The sequence below is a fragment of the Sinocyclocheilus rhinocerous genome, unplaced genomic scaffold (genome assembly GCF_001515625.1).
Source record: "Sinocyclocheilus rhinocerous isolate Xijiao unplaced genomic scaffold, SAMN03320098_v1.1 scaffold19, whole genome shotgun sequence".
Taxonomy (NCBI): Eukaryota; Metazoa; Chordata; class Actinopteri; order Cypriniformes; family Cyprinidae; genus Sinocyclocheilus; species Sinocyclocheilus rhinocerous.
Genome location: NW_015638975.1, coordinates 3,215,204 through 3,228,257, shown reverse-complemented (window position 1 = coordinate 3,228,257; position 13,054 = coordinate 3,215,204). Strand labels below are relative to the sequence as shown.

Below are 13,054 nucleotides of genomic sequence, written 5' to 3'. Positions count from 1 at the left end.
TGGTAGGAGAGGGACTTTGGTGTGGGCTCCAAGAAAAGAAAAGAAAAAAAATTGGTTTACCTGAGTATCTGTGGCCAACTTCTGAAAGATCTCATAGATCTGGTCCTTGAAACCACGGCTTAACATTTCATCTGCCTCATCCAGCGCAAACATCTTTATATATTTGGGAGCTGAAAAAGAAAATAAATCAAACAAAGACAGTCATTTCCAAGCCATTGGCATACAGAAGGTTATTAAACTTATAACTTAACAACAAGAGAACAGGTAGTTAAGAATTCTAGTACAAGTCTCAAATAAGACAGTCCACTGAAACAAGCGATTGTCACCCGCACTTACAAAGATATCTGCGGTTGAGCATGTCAAACACACGGCCAGGGGTTCCAACCACTATGTGGGGCACATCAGCCTGGAGCTTCTGAACATCATTACGGACATTGGTGCCACCAATGCAGGCATGGCAGGTTGCCCCCATGTAGTCTCCAAGAGCCAGCACCACCTTCTGAATCTGAGGAGGACAAAAACATTTTAGCAATAGCTAAAAGATCAACTCCATTTAACTTGATCTGAAAAACCACCTGTGCTCAAGTAACTGCAAAAGCATCTTAAAAGAGATTTGACAAGTATCTATGCCCATACCATGAAACAGTCTTTTCTCACTGTGTTGAGCTGACTGGGATGAATATTGCCTTTATTTTCTCTGCTCCTAACAGATATAAGACTGTGTCATTGACAGACACAGCCTTGCCTAGTGATAGGGGGCATGCTTAAACTCTTGTCACACTGTCTTCCGTGTCTCCCAAAACCTCCAACAAAAAGGCAGAGCTAGTACAGAGTGCTATAACAAACCTGAATGAGTAACGGTTCTCACCTGTTGGGCGAGCTCTCTGGTAGGAGCCAGCACCATAGCTTGTGTAGCCTTCATCTCCACATCAATATGCTGCAGGATGGAGATAGCAAAGGTGGCTGTCTTTCCTGTGCCAGACTGAGCCTGTGCGATGACATCATACCCTACAGACAAAAAAAAGCTGAATATTAACAAATGCCCATTCAATCACATGGAGTTTCACGGTTACAGTACCAAGGCAGCTTGTGCCCATACCATGAAACAGTCTATGCCTCACTGAACTGAGTTGACTGGGATGAATATAGGCTTTATTTCATTTGCCCTTACTAGATATAGGTCAGTGTCACCGACAGACACCGCCTTGCCCAATTAATAAGGGTGTGAATTAACTTCTTATATTACAGAATTAAGTGACAAACGCAGACAGACCAATTAAGTCTTACATACCCTTGATACAAGGGAGAATTGCCCTCTGCTGAATGGCGGAAGGTTTCTCAAAACCATAAGCATAGATTCCTCTGAGAAGTGCCTCTCGCAGGTTCATATCATCAAAACTATCAACAATCTCCTTCCAGTTGCTCTGTTAAAAAAAAAAATAAAAAAAAATAAAAATAATAATAATGTGTTAAACACACAAATAAATATATATATATATATAGTGGGTACGGAAAGTATTCAGACCCCCTTAAATTTTTCACTCTTTGTTATATTGCAGCCATTTGCTAAAATCATTTAAGTTAATTTTTTTTCCTCATTAATGTACACACAGCACCCCATATTGACAGAAAAACACAGAATTGTTGACATTTTTGCAGATTTATTAAAAAAAAAAAACTGAAATATCACATGGTCCTAAGTAATCAGACCCTTTGCTCAGCACACGTATATTCAAATATAATTTAAGGGGGGAAAATCTCCATACCAAACAATTGTTGACAAGTATCTGTGCCCATACCATGAAAAAGTATTTTCTCACTAGGCGCGTTTCCATTACCCTTCAAATTGCGCAAACTGAAATTGCGAATTGAAAATGCGTAATAGAAACACGTCAATTTCGCAAAAACGCCCATATATCACAAAAGTTTTTACGCTCACATGGTGGTTTTTAGGCAATGTGAAAAAGGAATAATTCGCAAAACTGCAATGGAAAACGGCTTTTTCGCATTTACAGGTCACATGGCGTATGTAAAAAGTCATATGATCATTCTTCAATGTACTATAACCTCCAGAAAACACTTCATACTTGGCCGCTCTCCAGTATAAGGGGCTTTCCCTACCCTTAATGCTTAGACAATTTACACTGCACACGTCTGCGGTGCAATGTGGCTCTGATACGGCCACTGAAGCTGATTGCGGCCACAATGCTTGCGTTTATTCCAGAATCCAGCCGCGCCACGCACGTTTCTGAAGCAGCTCTCTGTGCTGCTTCTGTAAAGATACACGCATACGCCTCCTTTCAATAAATATAGCCAAAATCCATCAAAATCCGTTGCCATGACTTATTGCGAGAGGCAAAGGTTACGTTTTAGTCGCATAACATTGGTTAATGGAAACGCCTTCATTTCGCAATACTTTTTTAATCGACATTTATAAAATATCGCCAAAGTTTTGGGCAAATCTGTAATGGCGCCTACTGTCTTGAGCTGACTGGGATGTATATGGCCCTGATTTGCTCTGCCACTAACAGATATAAGACTTTATGCCATTGACAGTCACAGCCTTGCCCAGTGATAGGGAACATGCTTATAAAACTGAAGGGTTTGCCACACTTTTTTTTTTTTTTGGAAAAGTCTGCTACACTTTCCTCAAAGGAAAAAAACAGAAACTCTACAAGTTGCAACAACAAACCTGAATCAGTTCTTACCAGTTTATAATTAAAGAAAAAAAAAATCAAATGTGCTTATTAAAACTATAGGTGCAATGGCTTTTAAGAGTCACCAACCTCAATGACACCATCTGGCTCCATCCCCTCAGGGCCATTGTCTCTGGGTCTGAAACCAGAAGTTGTAATTAGTATAGCTTTTATGTAAAATTCAGTTGTGAGGCAAAAAAAAAAACCCTCCAAGGGGCACATTTTCACAAACGTAAGACTAAACAGATTGAGTGGATTCTAAACCAATATTTGAGTTACCCAGTCCCATAGTGTAGGGGGATTACCTACAGTCAGACATCCCATAACTTAACTTGCATGTATTAATCTATTGTTAAAATATCTAAAAGACCTTAAGAGAAGTTTCAGGCAAAAAAAAAAATCTTACTCAAACTTAAACACACGACTTAGTCTATGGAACACAAAAGGGGAACGACAGCCTCAGTCAGAGTTCACTTTTACTGTAACGTTACCATTTTCCATAAAATGAGGGGCACATTTTCACAAACGTAAGACTAAACAGATTGAGTGGATTCTAAACCAATATTTGAGTTACCCAGTCCCATAGTGTAGGGGGATTACCTACAGGCAGACATCCCATAACTTAACTTGCATGTATTAATCTATTGTTAAAATATCTAAAAGACCTTAAGAGAAGTTTCAGGCAAAAAAAAAAATCTTACTCAAACTTAAACACGACTTAGTCTATGGAACACAAAAGGGGAATGACAGCCTCAGTCAGAGTTCACTTTTACTGTAACGTTACCATTTTCCATAAAATTAAAGTGAACGGTGACCGAGGCTATCATTCTGTCCAACGTTTTCTTTTGGGTTTCACACCGGTTTCGACGACGATTTACATTAATTATTTGCAATACTCATAAAACAGCGTTAGATTTATTTTTTTAAAGACACTGATATCGTAACCTCGTAAAACGACCAAGAGGCGGCCATTTTCGCTCAGCGCCATTACCAACGTGGCTCGACTAAATCACATTAACGCGTCGGTAACAAAACTCAATCATTTAAAAGGAGGTTATTATAAAATAAGCTTGTGCGTCAACTCGGTATTATACCAATACATGACGACATTTATTTCTAGACAAAATATACTAGCAATATTTTCACCGACGGCATGGATTCTTTTTCTTAAAAAATAAAAAAAAAGTGTTAGTCTATAATTTGTTACATAGACAATTTTATTTTTAAAAAGAGGACAGCTATCTGAGGATAGGCCTTGGGCCTACACTGCCAGACCACCCTATTGTCTCGCCCAAGAAAGGCCATGTGCCCTACATATTTTCTCATTTTTAGGCCTACATCTACAAACAAAACACAGATTTAATATTACATGGCACCAGACACTGAGTTTTTACGTAAAGCACATTACAATAAATCTTAAAAATGCAGGTAATCTGTTTAAAATGGGTAGAAGGGAGCGACCATGTGCCGCATGGACGCGCAGGTCACACGAGGAACTGAACGAGCGCGTGAGACACGTTGCGTCACAAGAGCCGGCATTCTAACGGAACATCGAATAGACGTTACAAAACCCTTTTAAAAGACTTAAACTTCACGGATATAACACAAATAAAATGACTTGTACTTACACTAACGTTACCTGGTGAACACACGCTTTTCTAAAACATTTTAACGAGGCGGGAACAGAGAGAACGAACGTGCCAAACCGGCTGATAATGCTAGCTTTTGAATCGCTGATGAAAGACAAATATTCAATATTCTCAAACAAATCAGTGATACTGACTGAACTTTTCAAGTAAACGGGCACCATTACCACAAACAGGGGAAAAAAATTATTCGAGCACGCAATCTCACCTATCCTCATGAAACACAGATTTAATATTACATGGCACCAGACACTGAGTTTTTACGTAAAGCACATTACAATAAATCTTAGAAATGCAGGTAATCTGTTTAAAATGGGTAGAAGGGAGCGACCATGTGCCGCATGGACGCGCAGGTCACACGAGGAACTGAACGAGCGCGTGAGACACGTTGCGTCACAAGAGCCGGCATTCTAACGGAACATCGAATAGACGTTACAAAACCCTTTTAAAAGACTTAAACTTCACGGATATAACACAAATAAAATGACTTGTACTTACACTAACGTTACCTGGTGAACACACGCTTTTCTAAAACATTTTAACGAGGCGGGAACAGAGAGAACGAACGTGCCAAACCGGCTGATAATGCTAGCTTTTGAATCGCTGATGAAAGACAAATATTAAATATTCTCAAACAAATCATGTGAAATCAGTGATACTGACTGAACTTTTCAAGTAAACGGGCACCATTACCACAAACAGGGGAAAAAAATTATTCGAGCACGCAATCTCACCTATCCTCATGTTCAGACGACATTATTACAAAGGACTGTAGACTGGCGGAAACGCGCAAATACTTAAACCGTGACGACCACCAAAGCTCATTGATTGGACATCGTCCCGATCAGTCAGATTATACACCCGCCCAGCGTGACTTCCCATTGGTCCAGAAACGATTGATACCGCCTGTTTGAAGACGTCACGAAAATCCTAGCTGTAAATTGAACCAGTTTTGCCCTTTCTTTAAGAAATTTGACGTTTGGTTTTCAAGAATATACCTTTTAAAAAACCTTTCAGCCCTGAAATTTGAGGTGATAATTCATATTTAAAAAAATGTGACTGACTAAAGAAACAAGATAAGAGAACCAATTTGATAATCGGATTTTAATAGTCCATAAAGGTACTTTCATAATGTTTATGTGTCTTTACATTTTCTACATAATTTTGTGTTTCCGTTTGCCCTCTCAATTTTTTTGTTTGCTTTTGAACTGTTGCTAACAGTATTTTAATTTAAAAAAAAAAACTGTTACTATGTCAAACACTAATGTGCTCACTTCCAGAAAATACAGAGATGACCCTTCCCTTATTACCCAAGAGCTGTTTTCCTGTACATAAATGTTGCAAGTGAGTCATTTATGATTCACAGCTGGTGTTCTTAGTGGGTCATTTAATAGTCCATATAAATATGCTTTGAGGAAAAACCAGCTTACTGGTATTATTTCCAGTTTGAATAAGGGTGAACACAGCATAACTGGACAATACCTCACTGACATGTTGATTCCATAACCTTTCATAATAAATCCTGGCCATTTCATGTCGTCATTAATTGCAATGTGACTAACAAAATAATAATTTAAGTGTTCTGATGAGTACACAGATCATTATTTTCTTAAGACGATTTATTAAGAACAAAACTGCAGACATGATTTGTCACTTGCATTAGAGCACAGTTACTCTCATGCCAACATTTCAGATCAGAAGTTTTGCAACATCTTTATACACAGAAAAAAAGCCGAAAACAGACTGTTCCATTTAGGCAGTATGTCACAAGGGCAAGACAGGCTGTCAATCGTAAATCACCTCAGATCTCTCAGTCAAGATGTTGGGCTCCAGTACGAAAACAAACAAAAAGTTTATACAAAATGAAAACAAACGTGAGCGAGGATGAAATATCCTCAGTGAGAAGTCTCTCAGGCTTTTTGGACAAATGTATCTTGGCTGTGCAGTCTTTAAACAAATATCACAGTGACAGCTTGCAATGACACAGTTCTTTGTACATAAGTCTCCTCAGCTTGGGCATGTCCTGTTGACTGATGCTGAAGGGCTGACCCAATGCGAGACACTTGCAATACTAAAATGGAGGTGGAGAAAATAAAAAGAGAAATAAGAGGTAAATCTTGTGTGTGTAACTGAGGAAAAGACATCTCAAACAACATATGTTCTGACATATTTCTTGTGGTTTTTAATAGAGCTTAATGGATTCTCCTCTGGATAAACAGCTATAAATGTACAATACTGTGTCAGTTAATCCGAATCTTATCAACCACTCATAAAGCTTCAGAATGAAGATGATGCATATACAAACCTGCAGGACAAATGCACCACAGTCACTGTCATTATTCTGTCTGCCAACATTCTGTAACAAAAAAGAGAGGCTCTATTAATTGTCATTTAAACAACTGAACAGCATTAGACATTACAAAAAGGTCAAGTAGCAATTTATGGTACCAGTCACTGCAATGACTGGCCTCACCATTTTAAAAAAGCCTTTCCACCCTGTGAGAAAATCTCTCTTCTCTTTTATCATGGCTTCTGCCTGCAGGTATTTAAAAATATGCTGTGGAGAGAAAAAAATTTATTTGGCTGAGATAAATTACAAACATTAAAAACAAAGGTTAAGAATGTATTACTTATTATAATGTTTTAGACATTACACACAATTTCAAAGAAATGTCATCGCTTGTGGAGAAGATTTTGACTGTACAGAAAACACAATATTTTTGTAGGGCTTTTACCTTGGGGCAGCGGCGATTAAGGGTTCTCTGAGAATCGAAGTATGTGATGGAGCGCTGTTTAATATCAACCGAGATCAGTGACCAGTGCACTTCTAAATGAATGGGAATCAACAACAGATCCTTCTGGAAGATGTCCACCTAAAACATGTTTGTACTTGTATAAATAAAAAAGCATATCAAGAAAAGTTCTGCTGATTTGCTTTAAGGATTATCACTAAGAACGGACCCAAATAAATTGATCATTACATAGTACATGATTATGTAATGCACATAATAAGATCATACATAATAAGATGATACACTTCAAAAGTATGGGGTCAGTAATTGATCAAAAGTAAAAGAAAGACACTTATAATATATTGCAAATAAATGCTGTTCTTATGAACTTTCTATTCATCAAAGAATCCTCAATATAAAAAATACAATTTCCACAAAAATATTAAGCAGCTTTGCAATCAAGTCAACAAGTTACATTTTAAATAGTGCTGTCAAACGATTAATCGTGATTAATCGCATCCAAAATAAAAGTTTTTGTTTACATAATATGTGTGTGTACAATGTATATTTATTATGTATATATGAAGACACACACATACAGTATATATTTTGAAAATATTTACATGTATATATTTATATTCATATAAATTATATCATATATAAATATATTTAATATATAAAGGTAACATATTTTTCTTAAATATATACATGTATGTGTGTGTATTTATATATACATAACAAATATACACAGCACACACACATATATTATGTAAACAAAAACTTTTATTTTTGTTTACATAATATATGTGTGTGTACTGTGTATATTTATTATGTACGTATAAATACACACACATACAGTATATATGTTGAAAATATTTACATGTGTATATATATTTATATTCTTATGTTTTATATTATATATAAATATATTTAATATATAAAGGTAACATATTTTTCTTAAATATATACATGTATGTGTGTGTATTTATATATACATAACAAATATACACAGCACACACACATATATTATGTAAACAAAAACTTTTATTTTGGATGCGATTAATCGCGATTAATCATTTGACAGCACTCGTTTTAAAATATATTAAAATATATTAAATGACGCCTCTTAAACAGTAGTACACATCAAATAAAATAATAAGAGGTTTACAGTTTTCTTACATTCTTTGTCCACCGTTTCACTCCATCATAGCCTTTGGTCCTCAACTTGTCATAAAAGAAACTGTTGAAAAAGTGCACCTGAAAATGGAGAAGACATAACAAAACACTAAACACAACTAAATAAAAAATGAACTTTCCCTGACAATCAACAACAACGATAAAACTGAACTACTACTACTTAAAAATGTTCACTTCTTATATACTTTGACTACTGAACAGTGCAGGATACATTTGTATTTCACAACTTTTGTTACTAAGGTTGAACTAGGATCAGGTTAACTAATATGAAAATAGGAAAATTACATAGGAGAAATTAGAAAAACCTAAAAATAATCACCTTTTCAGGCACTGAATCCATCACAAGGTCTCCATACATGTTCATGACCTTAAGAAATCAGATGAAAGAACAATGTGTGCATTAAGTAAGACAGAGAAAAGCAGAATTATGAAAAATAGTGCTGTGCATTTATAACTCAAAACTCACCTGGTCATTGAGCCAATTTTGTCCATAGAGGGTGCTAAGATCATCCATTGTCAGAACATGACGCTTGTAATTCACCCGAAACCCTTTCACCATGGCAGTCCCTGCTGATCTCTGGTAGGACTGAATTAAATGTTGCACCATGACTTTCCTGTGGGCACACAAAAAAACTTTAGTACCTTGACTACCTTCCAGAGATGTATGTATGCATGCACAAAGACATGTATATTTGTATTTGTATTTGAGGTTGTGCATGTGTGAGACCTGTGGGGCTGAGAGAAGTCCTCATTGAAGATGCCCTTCAGTTCCTCAACAACATCATCTGAATGTACAGGAATTAGACTTCCATACTTTTGAAGGTACTCATCAAGAAGACCTGAGAAATAAATATATGCATGCATGAGGTACAACCAGCACAGAGTTTAGAACATGTCATCCATTTATAGGGCTGGGTATCGTTCAAAAATTTTCGATATCGATACCGATACCTTGACTTCGATACCGGTTCCTGAACGATACTTTTTTCGATACCAACCACGAGAGCTAAAGAGAGCAGACTGCTCAGTGCGCTTTCGAATCGTTCTCGCGGATGATCGATCTGCGCCGCACCTTCTAGTCGAACACACCGGCAAGTGCTGCAGGCTTATTGGCTCACTGACGCTGATGAGATTAACCCCTTAGGTATCGAAATTTGGTACCGAACGACAAGACGTTTTTCGATACTCGATGGTATCGAGGCAATTCGGTCGGTGCCTAAAAAGTATCGAACTCGATACCCAGCCCTATCCATTTAAACACCAAATTATGTGAGAAAATTCATTCGTCTACTTAAACAGGCAGTCTGGATGATTTGGAAATGAAATAAAGCTTTAAAAAAATCTTCTTAATGCCAGTTTTATGTCAATAGCTTAAGTATAGTTAGCATCAGCTAGTCCACGGGTCGGCAACCCATGGCTCTAGAGGCTCTTTCATCCCTTTGCGGTGGCTCCCTGCAGCGTGGCCGTAGAAAACGCGGAGGACGTGTCCTCTCGACATTTAATAAAACCTTAACTCTTCCCCTGCACTTTTTTCGGGCAAGTATGTTCACATAGAGGTTTTTTAAGGGCCAGTGTCAATAACTCTAGATTTAAATTAAAAGAGACAAGATAGTCACATCTTTTTGGATACGTTTTATTCGTATCCAAAACGGTGTGAACATTACAGAGCGCTGAACACTCTCATGCGGTGTATGTTTCATTCATACTCAAAGCCGGAGGGCGCTCTCACACAGAAAGTCCAAAACGGACTCATATGAGAAGTAATAATAATTTTTGACATGCCAGGAAATCCCTAATATGGACAAAGACATCCCACTATCAACAAGCATAAACCTAAAACGTGAAGACAATAAACGATTGCAACAATATATGGTTTGTAAGCTATAAAATTTATTTTCTGCCTTATTCTGTGATACAAATAGAAAGTGTTTTCTTAGTATTATAAACCAATCATAATCTTATGTCTTAATGTCATGTTTTATGTCATATTCTTAACATTCCATTAAGTGTATTATTAATATATAATAAATAAAGCATTAAATGATGGCAAATCGAAGTGATACTTGTAGATTTAAAAATAAAACCGCCAATAGGTGGCGGCAAGTCGCTGTCTTAATGAGCCAGGCATCGTGTCATTCATTCATTCATTCAGTAACAAAGCAAAATGCTGTAGTTATGAATGGGTTATTAATCACTGACTCTCCGAATCGTTCAAAGCCGCAGATTTGTAAACTGTCAACTAAACACCGCTGTATGTTGCTTGGAGACGCACACCAGATGTTACGGATTTCGTTGGAACTATTATTTCGTTGCAAAATAGAACAAACATGACAATATTCTGTTTAAAATGTAGGCTACATTTAAAATGTAAAATGTTCACTTAATATTACCTTTTTTGTTGAACTGTTGTAAAATGAATGGCACATTTGCTATCGTTTGGATATTCAGCGAAATTTGCATTGTTGCTCATATTGTAAACATGAAAACAATAACAAGCACAGAGTGTGTCTGTATGTTTAAACTGATCTCAGTCCGTGTCAGTATTTGCTCTTCATGCAATTAAAGCTGCAGTCCGTAACTTTTTTTGGTTAAAAATGATCCGAAATCAATATTTGAGCAAGTACATGACCAGCCAGTAGAGTGGGGGAACTATGACGTCACTTTGTAGGCGGATCGGCATGGTTCCCTCGATAAAAAGCCTTTAGGATTTTTCCATAGGCTTTTGGATTATCGCAAAAAATAAGCTCTGTGTTCAACCATAGTTCATGAAACTTACACGTTGTCCAACAAGATAATCTTCACAAAATAATATTAACATTTATTAATTTTGAAGCTTAAATAAAAGCGCCAGAACTTAAAAGCTAAACTTAGTATATAAACGAACTACACCACCACGATCGCTCGCCTTAAGGGTCACCACCACCATGCTTCCCACAACTTTTTCAAACTTATTTTTAACACGTTCAGTGAAAAGGATTTACTCTGTAAATGAATTTTAATCCACGCTACATGAACCTTTTCATATAAACTGGAATAAATACAAAACTAGAGCCAAACAAAAACTGAAATGAGACATTAATAGTAAATAGTATAGTGAATAAATGAAATAATCATTACTAAAGGACATACACCAAACAAAATTATAAACGCAACACTTTTGTTTTTGCCCCCATTTTTCATGAGCTGAACTCAAAGATCTAAGACTTTTTCTATGTACACAAAAGGCCTATTTCTCTCAAATATTGTTCACAAATCTGTCTAAATCTGTGTTAGTGAGCACTTCTCCTTTGCCAAGACAATCCATCCACCTCACAGGTGTGGAATATCAAGATGCTGATTAGACAGCATGATCATTGCACAGGTGTGCCTTAGGCTGGCAACAATAAAAGGCCACTCTAAAATGTGCAGCTTTATCACACAGCACAATGCCACAGATGTCGCAAGTTTTGAGGGAGCATGCAATTGGCATGCTGACTGCAGGAATGTCCACCAGAGCTATTGCCCGTGAATTGAATGTTCATTTCTCTACCATAAGCCATCTCCAAAGGCGTTTCAGAGAATTTGGCAGTACATCCAACCGGCCTCACAACCGCAGACCACGTGTAACCACACCAGCCCAGGACCTCCACATCCAGCATCTTCACCTCCAAGATCGTCTGAGACCAGCCACCCGGACAGCTGCTGCAACAATCGGTTTGCATAACCAAAGAATTTCTGCACAAACTGTCAGAAACCGTCTCAGGGAAGCTCATCTGCATGCTCGTCGTCCTCATCGGGGTCTCAACCTGACTGCAGTTCATCGTCGTAACCGACTTGAGTGGGCAAATGCTCACATTCGATGGCGTCTGGCACTTTGGAGAGGTGTTCTCTTCACGGATGAATCCCGGTTTTCACTGTACAGGGCAGATGGCAGACAGCGTGTATGGCGTCGTGTGGGTGAGCGGTTTGCTGATGTCAACGTTGTGGATCGAGTGGCCCATGGTGGCGGTGGGGTTATGGTATGGGCAGGCGTATGTTATGGACAACGAACACAGGTGCATTTTATTGATGGCATTTTGAATGCACAGAGATACCGTGACGAGATCCTGAGGCCCATTGTTGTGCCATTCATCCACGACCATCACCTCATGTTGCAGCATGATAATGCACGGCCCCATGTTGCAAGGATCTGTACACAATTCCTGGAAGCTGAAAACATCCCAGTTCTTGCATGGCCAGCATACTCACCGGACATGTCACCCATTGAGCATGTTTGGGATGCTCTGGATCGGCGTATACGACAGCGTGTTCCAGTTCCTGCCAATATCCAGCAACTTCGCACAGCCATTGAAGAGGAGTGGACCAACATTCCACAGGCCACAATCAACAACCTGATCAACTCTATGCGAAGGAGATGTGTTGCACTGCGTGAGGCAAATGGTGGTCACACCAGATACTGACTGGTTTTCGGACCCCCCAATACAGTAAAACTGCACATTTTAGAGTGGCCTTTTATTGTGGCCAGCCTAAGGCACACCTGTGCAATAATCATGCTGTCTAATCAGCATCTTGATATGCCACACCTGTGAGGTGGATGGATTATCTCGGCAAAGGAGAAGTGCTCACTAACACAGATTTAGACAGATTTGTGAACAATATTTGAGAGAAATAGGCCTTTTGTGTACATAGAAAAAGTCTTAGATCTTTGAGTTCAGCTCATAAAAAATGGGGGCAAAAACAAAAGTGTTGCGTTTATAATTTTGTTCAGTATATTACTGTTTTAAAGTAGACATTGGATGCAAAA

The 13,054-nt window shown here is 37.9% G+C and overlaps 2 protein-coding genes across 2 annotated transcripts in view; both read right to left on the bottom strand.

The window, feature by feature from the left end:
* Nucleotides 1-5,145, bottom strand: part of LOC107750559 (eukaryotic initiation factor 4A-I-like) — a 10,017-nt gene extending 4,872 nt beyond the window's left edge. Inside the window, exons 1-6 of the mRNA XM_016566016.1 lie at nt 5,077-5,145; nt 2,787-2,835; nt 1,292-1,424; nt 869-1,008; nt 337-505; nt 61-170 (exon numbers count right to left, since the gene is read on the bottom strand). Of these exons, the coding sequence (XP_016421502.1) occupies nt 61-170; nt 337-505; nt 869-1,008; nt 1,292-1,424; nt 2,787-2,835; nt 5,077-5,099 (624 nt within the window). The 5' untranslated portion in view covers nt 5,100-5,145. The remainder of the gene's footprint in view (nt 1-60; nt 171-336; nt 506-868; nt 1,009-1,291; nt 1,425-2,786; nt 2,836-5,076) is intronic.
* An 807-nt stretch (nt 5,146-5,952) lies between these two features.
* LOC107750558 (sentrin-specific protease 5-like) overlaps nt 5,953-13,054 on the bottom strand; it is a 13,846-nt gene continuing 6,744 nt past the window's right edge. The window contains exons 4-11 of the mRNA XM_016566015.1: nt 8,999-9,110; nt 8,738-8,885; nt 8,591-8,638; nt 8,254-8,331; nt 7,078-7,215; nt 6,816-6,899; nt 6,648-6,698; nt 5,953-6,413 (exon numbers count right to left, since the gene is read on the bottom strand). Coding sequence (XP_016421501.1) covers nt 6,303-6,413; nt 6,648-6,698; nt 6,816-6,899; nt 7,078-7,215; nt 8,254-8,331; nt 8,591-8,638; nt 8,738-8,885; nt 8,999-9,110 — 770 coding nt within the window. The 3' untranslated portion in view covers nt 5,953-6,302. The remainder of the gene's footprint in view (nt 6,414-6,647; nt 6,699-6,815; nt 6,900-7,077; nt 7,216-8,253; nt 8,332-8,590; nt 8,639-8,737; nt 8,886-8,998; nt 9,111-13,054) is intronic.